This window comes from Agrilus planipennis, unplaced genomic scaffold, assembly GCF_000699045.2.
Source record: "Agrilus planipennis isolate EAB-ADULT unplaced genomic scaffold, Apla_2.0 scaffold31, whole genome shotgun sequence".
Taxonomy (NCBI): Eukaryota; Metazoa; Arthropoda; class Insecta; order Coleoptera; family Buprestidae; genus Agrilus; species Agrilus planipennis.
Window position 1 is genome coordinate 535,935 of NW_020439053.1, and position 16,986 is coordinate 552,920.

General features: G+C 30.2%; 5 protein-coding genes across 9 annotated transcripts; 2 read left to right on the forward strand and 3 right to left on the reverse strand.

The window, feature by feature from the left end:
- Positions 1-151: 151 nt before the first annotated feature.
- On the forward strand, positions 152-3,764 carry LOC108732896 (FAD-dependent oxidoreductase domain-containing protein 1). 3 transcript variants are annotated; one of them, XM_025977019.1, is made up of 8 exons: positions 152-799; positions 870-1,138; positions 1,192-1,417; positions 1,477-1,622; positions 2,253-2,496; positions 2,865-2,979; positions 3,412-3,567; positions 3,672-3,764. In XM_025977019.1, exons 1-7 carry the CDS (start codon positions 488-490, stop codon positions 3,549-3,551), a joined length of 1,452 nt encoding a protein of 483 aa, XP_025832804.1. In that variant the 5' UTR covers positions 152-487; the 3' UTR covers positions 3,552-3,567; positions 3,672-3,764. The 3 variants fall into 3 exon arrangements, with proteins under 3 accessions (XP_025832804.1, XP_025832802.1, XP_018319397.1); XM_025977017.1 differs by having other exon boundaries at positions 3,669-3,757; XM_018463895.2 differs by lacking the exon at positions 3,672-3,764 and having other exon boundaries at positions 3,412-3,618.
- On the reverse strand, positions 1,800-4,766 carry LOC108732857 (calcium load-activated calcium channel). Of its 2 annotated transcripts, XM_025977020.1 has the most exons (4): positions 4,434-4,766; positions 4,198-4,372; positions 3,666-3,889; positions 1,800-1,852 (listed from the first exon to the last, which is right to left on the reverse strand). In XM_025977020.1, the coding sequence occupies exons 1-4, from the start codon at positions 4,570-4,572 to the stop codon at positions 1,815-1,817; spliced, it is 576 nt and encodes a 191-aa protein (XP_025832805.1). In that variant the 5' UTR covers positions 4,573-4,766; the 3' UTR covers positions 1,800-1,814. The 2 variants fall into 2 exon arrangements, with proteins under 2 accessions (XP_025832805.1, XP_025832806.1); XM_025977021.1 differs by lacking the exon at positions 1,800-1,852 and having other exon boundaries at positions 3,637-3,889; positions 4,434-4,755.
- Positions 4,767-5,280: 514 nt separating this feature from the next.
- On the reverse strand, positions 5,281-9,394 carry LOC108732897. 2 transcript variants are annotated; one of them, XM_018463896.1, is made up of 2 exons: positions 8,457-9,394; positions 5,281-7,320 (listed from the first exon to the last, which is right to left on the reverse strand). In XM_018463896.1, exon 2 carries the CDS (start codon positions 7,302-7,304, stop codon positions 5,310-5,312), a length of 1,995 nt encoding a protein of 664 aa, XP_018319398.1. In that variant the 5' UTR covers positions 7,305-7,320; positions 8,457-9,394; the 3' UTR covers positions 5,281-5,309. The 2 variants fall into 2 exon arrangements, with proteins under 2 accessions (XP_018319398.1, XP_018319399.1); XM_018463897.1 differs by having other exon boundaries at positions 7,848-9,394.
- Positions 9,395-10,061: 667 nt separating this feature from the next.
- On the reverse strand, positions 10,062-13,178 carry LOC108732892 (dnaJ homolog shv). The gene is made up of 4 exons (XM_018463891.2): positions 12,599-13,178; positions 12,190-12,534; positions 10,679-10,889; positions 10,062-10,138 (listed from the first exon to the last, which is right to left on the reverse strand). Exons 1-4 carry the CDS (start codon positions 13,052-13,054, stop codon positions 10,062-10,064), a joined length of 1,089 nt encoding a protein of 362 aa, XP_018319393.2. The 5' UTR covers positions 13,055-13,178.
- A 132-nt stretch (positions 13,179-13,310) lies between these two features.
- Positions 13,311-14,875, forward strand: LOC108732893 (gustatory receptor for sugar taste 64f-like). The gene is made up of 4 exons (XM_018463892.2): positions 13,311-14,118; positions 14,172-14,357; positions 14,477-14,711; positions 14,778-14,875. The coding sequence occupies exons 1-4, from the start codon at positions 13,839-13,841 to the stop codon at positions 14,788-14,790; spliced, it is 714 nt and encodes a 237-aa protein (XP_018319394.1). The 5' UTR covers positions 13,311-13,838; the 3' UTR covers positions 14,791-14,875.
- The last annotated feature ends 2,111 nt before the right edge of the window (positions 14,876-16,986 follow it).

Sequence of the window (16,986 nt, forward strand, 5' to 3'; positions counted from 1 at the left end):
TTTCACAAGACTGAACTCTCCGATTTTCCAAGTGAACTTCATAAATACCTTACTTCAGTTGGTTTATGTCTATGGTTTATATCACGTTCTTCAGTGTGTCTTTAATCTATGAATTATATTCATATCTATGACTTGTATTTTGTAGCATATTGATATTTTGTAGGTTATAAAATGCTTGTCTATTATAATAAGACGGTTATAAATTAGAAAGCTTATAAAAGGTAACCGCCTGTTTCAATTATTGTGGAAATTATTACAAATAGATACTTTGTAAAAATAAAAAAATAGTTTAGTGGGACAAAAAATTTGGAATGACCAGTTAGATGAGAACTACAAACCGTCTTGTATAATTTGGTATCACAACTCTATAGTATCTCGTTACCATGTAGTTAATTTGTGATGATATTCATTATCAGTGATAACGAAATAAGTACAACAAACTAGTTGATAAATTAATGTTTTCAATTTTTAATAGCAGTGTTTTGAAATGTTTCGTCGCAGTACAAGTGAGGTAATCAAATTAGGTTGTTGTAATAAATTACTACACACATCTAGTACAAAATGCAAAAATCGCCGTGAACATCCACTACTTCGAACATTTAAAATATTGCGAAATGACTTACAACTCAATTGGCGAAATAAGGATGAAAAGAAATTGCTTTCCCCTATGAATGTTATTCCACAGTATACAGACATTGCAATAATTGGTGGAGGAGCTGTAGGTTCATCAATCGCATACTGGTTAAAGGAAAAAACTGGTAGAGGATTAGAGGTTGTTGTAGTAGAAAAGGATTTAACAGTTAGTAAATTATTCCATAGGATTATAAGTAACGTCAGTATGAAATAAAATATTTTGCTTTACTTAATAGTATCGTCAAAATTCAACAGTCTTAAGTGTAGGTGGCTTAAGACAACAATTTTCATTGCCTGAGAATATTCAGATGTCTTTATTTGGGGCAGAGTTTTTAAGAACCCTCAAAAACAGATTTGGCCCAGATGCTGATGTTTATTTTCAACCTTATGGCTATCTTATGCTTGCTAGTGAAGGAAATGCACAACAGTTACTTGATAATTCAAAAATGCAAAAGGAATTTGGAGCTATCAATGTTGTTCTTGGTAAAGATGCTTTAAAAGAAAGGTAGAATAATAATTATTTTGTATTTATTACTTTTATTAAAAGTAATTTTTTAGATTTCCATGGTTAAATGTCACAGATGTAGAAGCAGGTTGTTTAGGTCTAGAAAAAGAAGGGTGGTTTGACCCATGGTCATTACTGCAACTGCTTCGCCAAGGTGCAGCTAACAAGGGAGCTTACTATGTGGGTGGAGAAGTAACTGAATTCAGTTTCACAGATCAAAGAGATGTTTTAGTTGACGGAGTAACTCAGGGAACCTATCAGGGAATTGATGAACTAATTGTAAAACCTTTTTTTCTCTTTTTTTATATCACTGTAAATTCTGTTGTGGGTATTTTCAGTTTAAATTACCTTCAGGTGAAGAACGCTCCTTAAAATTTGCAATGTGCGTACTTGCAGCTGGTGCTGAATCTGGTGAAGTAGCCAAACTATGTAATATTGGCACATCTCGAGGAATCTTATCAATTCCACTACCTGTTGAAAAAAGGTAAATATACAAAAGAAACACAATATCAATGTAAAATTCACTTATTGCATTCATCCAAACACAAATTTTAAAATTTTAACACATCAAATTCAGTATAACAATTTTTAAGTTAGCATTTACATGAATTTATACAAAACAAGAAAAACAAACCTCTGAAAAATATACTCTTCAGGGATCAAATCGCCCTTAATTTTAGATATACTTCAATGACGATTGGAAAATAGGGCCTTCTGTAATAACAAAAAATTACAATTTTGATTTTGCTTTCCATTCACATGCGTTAAGCACTTGTTAATTATGACAAATTTAAAAGTACCTTTTGATATCTTAGATGAATATTTAATATTTTAAAATGTGAATTGTATGCAATTTTCCTAGATTTTTTTTTAAGTCAAGCAGTTGATTTTGTTGTGTTCTTTTGTTTGTATTAAAAATTGTATATATTGTGCTTTTAAAATAAGGTACTCATTTTTAGTACTATTAATCGTGTTCGAATATCTTACATAAATTAGGTGCGGAATAGTAGGGGTCAATTATTTTTTAAATATAATTGCAAAAAACTGATGAATTGTGACACTGTTGACATCCTTTTGTTATGATAAACTTTTCTTTTATCTCTACGTATTTTAGGAAGAGATATGTCTATCAATATGATTGTCAAGTAAATCCTCCAATCCTAAATACTCCAATGGTAATAGATTATAGTGGGGCATATTTTAGAAGAGAAGGATTAGGAGGGCGATTTATAGGTGGTTTATCACCTCTTCCAGAAGAAGAACCAAATACAAACAATTTAGATGTTGATTATAACTTTTTTGATGAAAAAGTGTGGCCACTTTTAGCTAATAGAGTACCTGCTTTCAACTCTATAAAGGTAAGTTGAATATGTATTGTGTGAACAAAGAGACCCATAAAATGAAACTTAGTTCTTCTTTTATCCATGTTTCTGTCGACTTTACTTTAAGTTACTTTATACTTATCTATATAAAATTTTGGACAGTAATAAAAATTTTATTCTCATGCTATTAATTCGACGCTCATACATAAAAAAATACTTTTTGCTGATTTTTATAGAAGGCAAAAGTAAGGCGTTTATTTTTTTCTGGTTTTACAATTAGTAAGCCATCGTTCAAAAACGCTCATTTTACATATTACTTTATTTTTTGTATAAAACCACTTAAGCATTCGATATGAGAAATTTCTTCAAATAGCTCCCATTTTCTTTTTCTTATGTTTTTCTAGGTGAAAAGTGCCTGGAGCGGTTTTTATGATTACAATACCTTTGATGAAAATGGTATCATTGGACCCCATCCCTTGTTCCACAATTTATTTATAGCAACAGGATTTAGTGGACATGGTAATAATTGCACTTTTTTAATAAATTGCACATTTAGTCTAACATTGAAGGAAAACATACATAAAAATTATCTTTAAATAAAAACGGCTAAAATGATAATTTTAAGCGAAAATTTAATAAGGTTTAGCTTTGGTGTACAACTTTAGATTAAACGTCATCAAAGGTCAAAATAGTATGTGTACTGAATCAGCAAAAAACATTCTTGAATGTTTAAAAGAAATCACGTATACAAAAAGTTCATTTCTCAAACGTTTTAACCACACGTGGCAATAAGATATGATAAATCATGGAATAAAAAATATCACAGAATATGTAATAAAAAAAATAATAATTGCTTATAAGCATAATCTAAAATTGTTTACAACAAAGTACTGAATCAAAAGTCATTACATTTTGAATTATACTCTTTTTAACAATTTCTATTTTTACAAGGGATTCAACAAGCACCGGCGGTAGGCAGGGCCGTTGCAGAATTAATTTTGGACGGAGACTTTCGGACCATAGATCTTACAAGATTAGGATTTGATAGACTAATTGTTGATAAACCCATGTATGAAGTGTGCATAATTTAGTGAAATTTGTCCTACAGTGAGTAATTGTTTTGGGTATTTTTTTAGTATAAATAGATAGTTTATTGCTCTCTGTTAAATAATTAACATCAACAAATAAATTTTATTTAAACTGACCAGCAGATGGAGAAAAGAAACCATTTCCTTGCTTTGATGCTGCACGTGATGGTGCAAAGCCCAAAAGTTTTTGAATATTTTGTCTAATAGACATTGTACATAAAATATATAAAAATATAAAGGAGCAATCTGTATAATCATCTCCAGGGAGATTTCGATGACTCAATCCCTGAATCCATGCCAGAGGAATAAATGGCAACTTTGCAACCACTCTTCCATCAAAACTGAAATTTATTTTTAAATTAAAAGACGAAAAAGTAATTATCAAAACAATTTTATCAACTAATTCCAAATATAAACAGGACATAATAACACTAAAACCCAAAATTTCACGCTTTAAAAATGTAGATGGTGAGGCAGCCTAAAATTGAACATAATATCTGTTCAAATATATTTTAGATTATTTTAAAAATCTATGTGGAATTTTAGATTTTAGTGTTTTATTTAATTCAGTTTTACAGAACACTATTATACTTTCTTGTATAAGTGCAGCAAGACCAGCAATTAATAAAGTTTAAAATTAAATACTTACATATTATTGAACATGCTCAGTAGTGCAGTAAATGCAAAACCAATAGCAAACATTGATTTCATTTTCACAAGTACTAAATCCCTATTGTTATTTTTCAATCTTTCTTCTTCTCTTTCGATTTTCTTCTTATGTTGTTTGTCTAATGAGTCCCCATGAGCTTCTTTCCTTTTTTCCACTAGATCAATTTTAAACTATAAACCTTAAAATTATAGTAAGATTTAAATACTAATACTTACGTCTTTTACTTTGCTTTTCAACTTCTGATTTCAACTTTTGGTATTTTTCAGTACGATATACCATCAGCCAAGTTAAGCCTTCTCCCAAAAGAGCAGTACAAACAGAGATAAAAACAATTAAAAGTGTGTCTGCCCACATGTCTAATTAGCTAACAGTTTGTAAGTCTTTAGTTAATTTTTAAATTATTTAATACTGTGCAGTACTTTAAGAGCCAATAATACATTCTTCGCCGATTGGGAGACGTAGACAAGAGAGGTTAGGGCATGATTTAGTCTATGGACATACGATACTAATCATAGATTAAAGATAGTAATCATAGAATATGCTATACACTAGTTAAACAAAAAGTTTTAACCAATTTTTACAATTTTATACAGAGTACCCATTGAAAGTTTTGACTGATATAATTATTAAAATTGCCACAAAGAAAATTTTGCAACTTTACATTCATCCTCGCACCGTACAAATTTAAGGCAAAAAATTATTTGGCAAATGATTTTCTATGAAAAAAAAAGATCAAATTGCAATTTTAAAACGTATTCTTGTAAGATTTGAATGTTAACTAAAAAAATCTACATTTTTGATTTGAAATACTTTCTATCATATTTTTTAAATAAGCTCTTATTAAGAGAGTTAGAAATATGTAGAAGTTGTAATTTTAACTGTTATTTTTAATTTTTGTCCAAAAAGCTATTACAGTGAATTCGTGGAAATAATGTACTATAGACTAATAAAAATCACAAGATCAAGAGGTAATACTGTAAATTTAGTCAAAACATCATATATTTTTTTTAACAAAAAANTAAATCCGTCAGCTAACTTAGTAGTTATTTACATGATATGTTATAAATATTTTCAGTCTATCACAGCAGAACTTAAGTATTGCAATAACAATATAGTTTCATATGAAAATCTGAAACACAATCACTTTGACTTCCGTAAAGATTCAATCTACTAACTGTGCCTGTTATTTTTAGGGTATAAGGTAGTTCTTTATTCTCTAGCCCGTTTTCTTTGAAAAAAGTTTGTCTCACGGTAGCTTCAAAGATGGCGTCACCCGGTACTGTTACAAAACTAACAGTAAAATCCTTTTTTGCCCCTTCTCCTAAACTGCTAATATTTCCGCTAAAGCTAACTTTTGCGCTGATTATTTTTTTAAGCGTTAAATTTTGGCATTGTTTAAAATCACTAATTTTGGCGTTTAAATATGCGACAGCGAATTCAGTAGCTTCTACCGCCATTGTTGAATTAACTTCTATCTCGACATTTTCTTGACACGCACACCAATGTGAAGGAATATTCGCTGAATCACAGGTTCTGTTTTCAGGAATATTATCAAAAAGACTATAACTTCTTGATTCCGAACTTATTTGGTTCCTTTTCTTTAAAAAGTTTGACGTTAGTTTGTATGGATCCAATAAATCACGCAAAGTATAATGTAGATCATAAGGAGTTGTTAATCTTTTTGAATTTCTCTGTAAATTTTCGTATACCATTGGGAATTCTTTCTTATACCATTTCGGTAATGTAATAAATAAAAATGGTAATCTTTCCTCCAACATTCCTTGATTAGTTGACCTTATTCCACTCCATCGAATCCCATGATCACTTAAAAATATCAAAACGGTCTGATTTAGAGTATCAGTCTTATGCAAATAGTTGAACAGTTTCGCAAAATCGTTATCTCCAAAACGGGGATAATTGAGAAAATCGTGACTCAAACCAGCGCTCCAGAAAAAATTAAAGAAAGCTTTTTTATAAATCCTCATTGAGTCCACAAAATTTTTAATATAATCTAAGAGAATTTTATATTCCAGCCTAGCGCCTAAACACAAATTGTTGTTCATCAAAATTTGATTTCCAATTTGCTTATCGGCCGTAAAACTAAATGTGCGCCAGTAGTAATCAGTTGGTTGCTTACAGAAACCGTTCTTCTGATAATTAAAAATTCCCATCCACGATGCATCTTCTGCATAAGAAGTGACAAACTTTTTCTGTTTGTATTTTTTCCAAATAAAAGGACAATTATCAAAATGATCTGTGTTATTGGACCAACAAACTTGACTCAGTTCGTCTTCCGATAGACCGGTTAAAATTGCTATCAAATTAGGAAATGTGTTATCACCGATCTTATTATATCCAAGAAATTCAACTGCCTTAAGTTCATTTTTGAGTATATCCATAGTTTTTCGCATTTGTCTATGTAGATTCACTCTTGATACTCCATCTAAACCGGCTATTAGTATGCTTAGCGGCTTCCGCATTGAATTTTGAATTTCATTGTTAATCTCAAATTTTGGAGGTACGAAACAAAAAAAGTCTTTGTAAATTTCAGACCCGTTATAAAAGCACTTTACTTTTACAAATTCATCTTTAATTAGTATGCTGTATTTGAACTTTACGCAGGTTCTATTAATTAATATATCATTATCTTCTTCATCTTTTTTCGGGTCGTATCTTTTAAAAACAAAGTAGCAGCATACAAAAACGTCTAAGTATTTTATTTTATATGCCTTAAACGAAGATTTTATAACGGACAAAGAAGTCAAATTTGCTTCAACCAAGGGTGGCAAAGTTACATTACATTTTATTGGGTTCTCCTTATAGATGTATTCTCTAACAGTTGGATCGAAAGGGTCCATATCTGGGATTCTACAACCGGTTGTTTTTATGAGGTAGCCCCGCAAATTTTCCCGAATTGGGATTTTGTGGTCGGTACTTTTTAATGGATATATTAAAGTCATTTTGACATCCATTTCTCTGTAAGGAAGGCGGTAGTCGATGAAAAGTAAAACTGATCCGCAGAAAAATATCAGAATCCACAACAGAATTGCTGGTCGTAATTTCCAACATGACTCGCTTACATTCATTGGTCGGTATTTAAACCTGATAAAGAAACATATAAACGTTTTCAATTAAATAATGATAATAAAAATATCACACATTTATATTTATTTGTTTGACGTATTTCATTTATTTTAATTAATAATTTAGGCACATTAAAGCTTTCAGTTATAAACGTACATTTTTTATTAAAAATGTAACATAACATGATATAAATAATCCACTGCGATGTTTCAAATTGTTAAGATTCACACAATTTTACTTTGATGTGTATATTTTTTAAACCCATTTGTGTATATAAAATCACAAAATAATCTAAACATTATTAACTCGATAATTTGAAATTTTGTTTTGATTACAAAATCGAAGTTTTGAATGGAAACTAGTGTGTGTATTTTTCATTCATTAATTTAAACATAATTTACAAAAAAGTGAAAACACGTTTTTAAAATTTGTTGTAGGCAAGTGTCTAAGTCATACTTATATTGTAAAAAGTATTTTAATGTAAAAACCAATTAAACGTAAAAGTACCTAATACTGATATGTTATTGAAGAAGTAAATAGCAAACCTTTTTCAAATCCGTTCCTTCATGAAGCTTTAATTTTTAATATTGTTAATTCAATATTTGTATTAATTTAAGATACATTTTTCATATAATTTCCTGCCGGTGTTGTGCAACGATTAATATTACCAGTCACATCATATTGTCTGATTCGCACCTTAACGTCACCGTCGCGATGCGTCGGTCGATTTGACGCTGGGCGTCTTTAGCGCATGACTACATATCGTGGTTTTTGAAGCAAAAAGTTATATGGTGACTGTATAGTTAAAATCCAAATACTGACACCACAAGAGCTTATAATTGTTAATAAAAACAACCTTTTATTAACAATTTTGAAAATATCCATTTTGCATTTTGTATTTCCAAATGTTTTTTTACAATAATTTTACATTTAGGAAGTATTTGTATCATTTCATATTTTGGGTCTTCAGTTTTAAACACATGGTACAATAACTAATTTCCTCATCTCCGCTTTTAATCTGTTACTTTTTTTTTAATTCGTGAACCGCAAAATGACATCTTATTCTGAATAATTAATTATATTTCCCTCTTTCTATGACAGCTTCTGTACGTAAATAAACGAATAAATAAGCAAATCAAATAAACTTTACTTACCTTTTTAGACAAATCTTGTACGGCAATAAAAATAATATTAAGTGTTATTTTAGCTAAGGATGCTGATAGTTTATTGATAAAAAAACCCACGTCCACTGCTATCGCAGTTCCGCACTGAATATTAATGACCAATCGTAAATTACAGCAATCCTTTTTTTAGTAAATACAGTGCTTTTAAATTTTATTGCTAATATTAATCAACTAATTGAAAATAAAAATTGTGACTTCTCTTTTAATACACATCAATGCATAATCCCAAAAGTACTGAATACCTCGTTATTACTATTGTACAGTAATTGTCTTATTAAGGAATACAATGTATTTGAATGTTTATTACTTACGCTAAATTGTGAAACAATTATTTCAAAAAATACTAAAATAATTGCCGGTAGTTATTCATTTATTTTTACGGCAAGACTTGCTTTTTACATGGCAAATTTTATAGTTATTACTTATTATTATAGTTCTCTTTGACTTTTAACCAATTACATGCAAGTTCGATTTGTGCTTTATAGAAGTACGGCGATTCTCAATACACGCAGATATAATGTAAATCCGTCAGCTAACTTAGTAGTTATTTACATATTCCAGAACATCTTATCTTATAATACGCTGCACTTCGAACATTCACAGCATTCACAGTGTATGGTATGGCACCTACGAACTACGCAAAAACTACTTCCGCATTGTTAGATAGAAAGCAAATTCAAATTTAGATAGACAGGCATTAATGTTATAAATTTGAATATTTACATGTTTTTTTTTGAAGTGAAACTTCTTTACGCACGCTAGGGTAAGTTCGTTTCATGCGAGTTGCTATGTAACGAAATCATGCAACGGATGTTCCGCTGTACTCGGCCACGTCTTGTTTACAGTGGGGATCGCTTGAGCCATGAGCGCGCTTCAATGCAACGTTCGTTACAGGCAACTCGGGCATGTATAGTGTAAACTTTAAATTCATAGTGTACAAATAATACCATTAAACCAATTCCTTAACCCCTATCCCGGGGTGTTTGAAGAAGTTTCACTTCAGTAGCGTGTTATATAATTACACGTATTTTTTTTTTTGAAGTGAAACTTCTTTACCCACGGTAGAGTAAGTTCGTTTCATGCGAGTTGCTATGTAACGAAATCATGCAACGGATGTTCCCCTCTACTCGGCCACGTAGTAGAGTTCGTAGTGGGGATCGCTTAAGCCGTGAGCGCGCTTCAATGCAACGTTCGTTACAGACAACTCCGGCATGTATAGTGTAAAATTTAAATTTATAGTGTACAAATATCCCGGTATGTTTATGTGTTTGAAGAAGTTTCACCTCAGTAGCTTGTTGTATAATTACACGTTGTATTTTTTTATTAATTCAAAAGTTCTGAAGTTAATTGAACATGTTAATATTTTGGTCAAATAATTAGATTTTTTTTTTGCTTTCATATACCTACTAATGATTTACTGTCTGTTATTAAGGTAATGCGAAATTTGATGGGCACCCACATGGGTCATTCAGCTTTGTACACTATGTGTCGAATACTTCAAGAGCCTGAATTAAAAAATGATGGGGGTTTATTGAGGGGCGCCGTCGTCTTCATATACATGAGTTTATGGGGTCCTCATTCCCAACCTTTGNATCCTCTGAGTCCATTATATATTTTATTATTTGAGCTTTGGTTTAAAAGTTTCTTAATGGCTAAAACAAAAATAATAGAGATGGTTTTGATATATTACACATAATCTGTATTCAAATTGTATTTATTTTTAGATGAAAAAAATCCTTTTAACTTCTTTCAGTTTTTAAAGTGTAACATCATGATGATTACTGTAAGACCTTAACTCTTTTTTATTTTAAATGTGCAATTAAGGAACAAGTTACTGTATCATTATTTACCAATTTAATAAGTCATCAAATTAAACCGTCAATTAGAAAATTTTATGTGTTTCTCATAATGAGAAACAAAAGCCTCAAAAAATGAATGGATAATAAAAGCATTATGGTAACTATTTTTACCATTCGCAGGAACCATGGGGTATGCGGACTTATTAAACGGGTTGAACGGGATGCGCAGGATACACAGAATCATTACATGAATTCTCAGATACATGGCTAGCCTATTTAACTTCATCATGTAGTAATTTCTGTGTATTCCTTGTATTCCCGAGAAGTCAAAATAGCCACTTTGAAAGAAATTACCATAATCAGAATGTTTAATTATTTTTAACTTTTACTTACATTGTTTTTCTTCTTCGCTAAATTCTTGTTTAGGAAATTCCACGTCGAAAGTTATATAAAGAATTCCATGTAAATTGTTATTGTCATAATTTGGCATTCCTTCACCTTTCTTGCGAATACGAGCTCCTGGCCAAGTAACTTTATCTCTTGTGACTGATACTATATGACCATCTAAATGTTTTAATTCTAAAGTAAAACCAGTTAACGCATCCTGCAATAAATAAATATATTTGAATTTTACTGATAATACGTAAATCATTAAATTGCCTGATTGTGATAATATAGCTATTTTTTTACAATAGTACTTTAATGGTTCAAATGAAAAAATTTGTTTCATGTTTAGGGGATGATTATCACCAGTAAAATCATAAATTTTCAATATTTTGTTTTGTAGATTTTGCAATAACACCAGATTATTCCAATAATCTCTGCCCCACACTACACTTCCTTAAGTTGTAATTAAAATAAAAAACGCATAATAGAGTTTATGAGTATTAGGTGACACTTTTAGATAATTGGCGGAACACAAAAACAAGGTATTTGATCTTTTTACGTTTATAGGCAATATGCCTATCCCATATTACATTAGAATCACTTCTTTCCTTTATCTTTACAACAGTAACCATCTATTTATAATCAAACAATTGCTTATTATTTTCCGGAAAATTTACGTATCAAACCAATTTTCCTCTACTGAAATAATGGCAATATCGTCAGCGTAGGCGATTATAGCTTAATAGTCCAATAATTGGAACATATCATTTATGAACAATAGAAAAAACAAAGGGCCCAAAATAGTGCCTTGCGGAACCTCCATCATTACAATTATGTAATCGCTTTCATTGTCATTTACTTTTGCTCTTTGCTTTTGGTTAGTAAGGTAACTTTCCAACAGTTCACTTACATTAATACATTGCCCCTAATTCCTATAATTAGAAGATTGGATATTATTTCTGCTATTTTAAGTTGAAGGTTCTGCTATATAATTGGATATAACGTTTAATGATTTACTGCTTGTACTGTCAATATCTCCTCTGTGAATTTCAAATTGTGGTTGACTGATTTAATTTCAGAAGTGTTATCTGGTATGAGAAATACTGATATATCATATCAAGCATAGTTAGGTCTGTTGACTTTCTCTAATAACTTCGTACCAATATTAGAGTGGTAGTCATTCCTGTGATTAGCAATTCGATTTATTAGTTTAAAATTATTTATTTGTAATTATGCATTTGATGTTATTTTCTTTCTTTTTTGATATTTATATTCAAACTAATCACACCCCCTAAGCCTTTTGACATTATGCTGTTAATCTTTATTAGATTTTTTATATGTTTTCTTTAATCTCACATGAATTGACAATAGCTTCAGTATTCCAATCTTTTCACAATTTATTATTCTTTCTGTGATTGACAGTTTTTGCTTTCTCAATACATTGATTCATTTTCTCAATCATATTGTTTATAGTTAATACTAATTATTTAAGAATAAACCAATGATTGTAAACTCACCTGTAGACTAATAGTAATGTTTGTGAAAAGATCATCTCCTTTTCTTTCAAAAATAGGATGAGGTTGTGTTTTAATTTTAAGAATTAAATCTCCTGGCTCTCCATCTAGATGTGGTTCACCTTCAGCTGTAAATTTAGTTTCTTGTCCATCTACCATCCCAGGTTCAACTTCCATTTCTAAAAGTCGTTCTTCATTGACTAATTTAACATTTGGACATTCATCACAAACAGTCTGTTGCATCATTTGAAAGCGGCCAGGTCCCAATGTCCTGGTTACCATCTCTTGTCTACAATTGCACTGCCTTGTACCCTTAGCTGGTTTCATAACTGGTTTATATCTGGTTATCTATTAATGAAATTATAATAAGCCTGTAGTAATTCTATAAAAAATAGCCAAGCTACATTCATACCTCTACAAATGTGCCTGTATACAGATCTTCCAAAGTCACTGGAACGTCCATCACTATATTAGCACCCTTTGGAGTTTCATGTTGCTGTTCTCCACCACCAAAGTGAAATCCAAAATCTCCGAAAAAACTAGCAAATGGGTCAAAACCACTATCCATCATTCCCTCTTTCTGAAGGCATTCTTCTCCACATCTATCATATTTTTTTCGTTTTTCCTCGTCGGAAAGAACTTCGTATGCGGCTCCTAAGTCTTGAAATTTCTGTGAAGCATCTGGATCATCCTTGTTCTTATCAGGATGTAATTCCTTAGCTAATCTTCTATAGGCTTTTTTTATTTCATGTAAACTGGCTGTTTTTGAAACCCCCAAAATTTTGTAAAAATTTCTTCCAGCTGATACATAGGTTAGGAAAGCAAAATAGTTTAATACTACCACCATACAAATAAATTTCAAATCCATTATCTTCGTTTTGTATAAACTTAACACTTTACATTTAAATTAACTAGTTGTTTAAACTTACACATGGGTTGATTATTATTTAATGTTATCTTTTCCTTTTTTGATTTTATACGTTCCACATAATCACACAAATCATTCGTTAATAATTTGGGTCCTTATCTATGATTTGTGCAAAAACATGTGGATAACTCTTATTGGTTCAAACTTCAAACAAGGTTCATCATAGATAATAGAGGTTCATCAATACCATAGGTTCAAACTATTCATAACTATTTATCAGCAATGATTCAAACCAAATATTTCTCGGCTAGGCAACCCAATTTTCATCCTGACATGCATGGAAATTCGATAAAATGAATAAAACCATGTAAAATATTAATAAATCATACCCACTCTCAATAATCCGATACTTAACAGTAGGTTTTGGATAATAATGTGGTATTTTCTAAATCATTATTAAATATTGACGCTAAAACGGTTCACAAAATATTTTTATCAGAGAATATCTGTGACACCTTAAAATATGTGGAACATGTTAAACCAGAAATCATTTCGTTAATTATAAATATGCTTTTAAGATAAAATCTTATTATGAAGTACCTAACTCTTAAAATATTCAAAAGTTGAAATGGTTATCGACGCAATGAATAACGCTTTTACATAGATTAATCATCGTCATGTTTTTTAATCAACTACAACAGAGTAATATTGTATATTATTCAGCAATGGTTCAAATGACGAAATTGTAAAAAGTTTTTCTTTAAAAGTAACAGCTTGAATTCATATGATGAATAGAGTTAATATTGAAAAATTATCAACAGTTTCAATTTACAATTCTCTAAAAAGGGATTCGCTCCACTACTGTATGAAAAATATATTAATTTTGTCGCAGATATGTGCTTTTATTCCTGTTGATGGTATTTCGGGATGTCCTCACGATCTTAAGTTTAGGTGGCGATCTTACAAAACCATTTACACCCTTTTGGTATTACTGTTGCAAACTATTTACACTTTGATCACAATAATATATGCTACTAAGAACGAAAAAAATTTTAATAGTTTTGGTAAGTACAGGTATATCATTTTTGCGGCAGTAATAATTTAATAAATTTTTTAGTTTTAGTACTTTGGAATTTTCGATGTGTTTTATCCTTAATAGCATTTTTAAAAGTTGCACAAAAATGGCCTAGATTTATGCAGGAATGGTCTGAAATGGAATTATTTATGATAGACTATCCTTCATTTTTAAATTTAAACCGAAATTTGCGTATTAAATCGATAGTATTTTTACTTCCGGGGTTGTGTAAGAATATTATTTCTTATCATTATTAACAATTAATTCTTAACTGAATTAATTTGATTGATGTTTTAGCATGATACAGTAAAACTTGTTTATATAAATTAATGACATATACGTTTTAGTTGAACATTTACTCTTCATTTATAAAGGCTTTCAACAAATATCTCATACTACTGAAGGCAAAAACAATCCCTTAAAAATTTATTTCGAGCAAATGTACAAGGAAGTATTTGATTTGATTAACTTCAATCCAATTGTAGCCATAATGGTAGAGGTAGGTTTGGTTTATATTGTGAATAATAAATTATACCGCAAACATCATCCAGAAACCTCCTATGCATGCTTTATGTCTATGAGGTTTGAAACACCCTGTACAACGTATTTAAATACTTAACAGACCATAAACTTTTTTCATTTTTTTAGTATTGTGCATTAATCAGTACATATATGTGGCAGTTTGTGGACTTTTTTATCGTTATACTTTCTTTCGTTATGGCGCAAAAGTTTCGAGAAATAAATTCCAAAATAAAAACTTTAATGGTAAGTTATTTTCTTGTNCTATAAAAAATAGCCAAGCTACATTCATACCTCTACCAGCTACAGGTAGCTCTCGCAAATGATACACGGCTATCGTTTGTTTGATGTACGAACGTCCTACTACATTCCCAACCATCATTGTCGTCTACGTGTATGCAAACTTCAATAACTTCATATATGTATCGTGACACATTTTATTCGAGATAAGACTAAGCGTTTAAGGAATAAAATAAAAAATTTAATCAAAATCTATCCTGTAGTTCTTGCGTGATGCCTGCACATAGAAAACCTAGCTGTCATTTTATGCATATGGATATGGATGTCCGTTATAAAAGCACTTTACTTTTACAAATTCATCTTTAATTAGTATGCTGTATTTGAACTTTACGCAGGTTCTATTAATTAATATATCATTATCTTCTTCATCTTTTTTCGGGTCGTATCTTTTAAAAACAAAGTAGCAGCATACAAAAACGTCTAAGTATTTTATTTTATATGCCTTAAACGAAGATTTTATAACGGACAAAGAAGTCAAATTTGCTTCAACCAAGGGTGGCAAAGTTACATTACATTTTATTGGGTTCTCCTTATAGATGTATTCTCTAACAGTTGGATCGAAAGGGTCCATATCTGGGATTCTACAACCGGTTGTTTTTATGAGGTAGCCCCGCAAATTTTCCCGAATTGGGATTTTGTGGTCGGTACTTTTTAATGGATATATTAAAGTCATTTTGACATCCATTTCTCTGTAAGGAAGGCGGTAGTCGATGAAAAGTAAAACTGATCCGCAGAAAAATATCAGAATCCACAACAGAATTGCTGGTCGTAATTTCCAACATGACTCGCTTACATTCATTGGTCGGTATTTAAACCTGATAAAGAAACATATAAACGTTTTCAATTAAATAATGATAATAAAAATATCACACATTTATATTTATTTGTTTGACGTATTTCATTTATTTTAATTAATAATTTAGGCACATTAAAGCTTTCAGTTATAAACGTACATTTTTTATTAAAAATGTAACATAACATGATATAAATAATCCACTGCGATGTTTCAAATTGTTAAGATTCACACAATTTTACTTTGATGTGTATATTTTTTAAACCCATTTGTGTATATAAAATCACAAAATAATCTAAACATTATTAACTCGATAATTTGAAATTTTGTTTTGATTACAAAATCGAAGTTTTGAATGGAAACTAGTGTGTGTATTTTTCATTCATTAATTTAAACATAATTTACAAAAAAGTGAAAACACGTTTTTAAAATTTGTTGTAGGCAAGTGTCTAAGTCATACTTATATTGTAAAAAGTATTTTAATGTAAAAACCAATTAAACGTAAAAGTACCTAATACTGATATGTTATTGAAGAAGTAAATAGCAAACCTTTTTCAAATCCGTTCCTTCATGAAGCTTTAATTTTTAATATTGTTAATTCAATATTTGTATTAATTTAAGATACATTTTTCATATAATTTCCTGCCGGTGTTGTGCAACGATTAATATTACCAGTCACATCATATTGTCTGATTCGCACCTTAACGTCACCGTCGCGATGCGTCGGTCGATTTGACGCTGGGCGTCTTTAGCGCATGACTACATATCGTGGTTTTTGAAGCAAAAAGTTATATGGTGACTGTATAGTTAAAATCCAAATACTGACACCACAAGAGCTTATAATTGTTAATAAAAACAACCTTTTATTAACAATTTTGAAAATATCCATTTTGCATTTTGTATTTCCAAATGTTTTTTTACAATAATTTTACATTTAGGAAGTATTTGTATCATTTCATATTTTGGGTCTTCAGTTTTAAACACATGGTACAATAACTAATTTCCTCATCTCCGCTTTTAATCTGTTACTTTTTTTTTAATTCGTGAACCGCAAAATGACATCTTATTCTGAATAATTAATTATATTTCCCTCTTTCTATGACAGCTTCTGTACGTAAATAAACGAATAAATAAGCAAATCAAATAAACTTTACTTACCTTTTTAGACAAATCTTGTACGGCAATAAAAATAATATTAAGTGTTATTTTAGCTAAGGATGCTGATAGTTTATTGATAAAAAAACC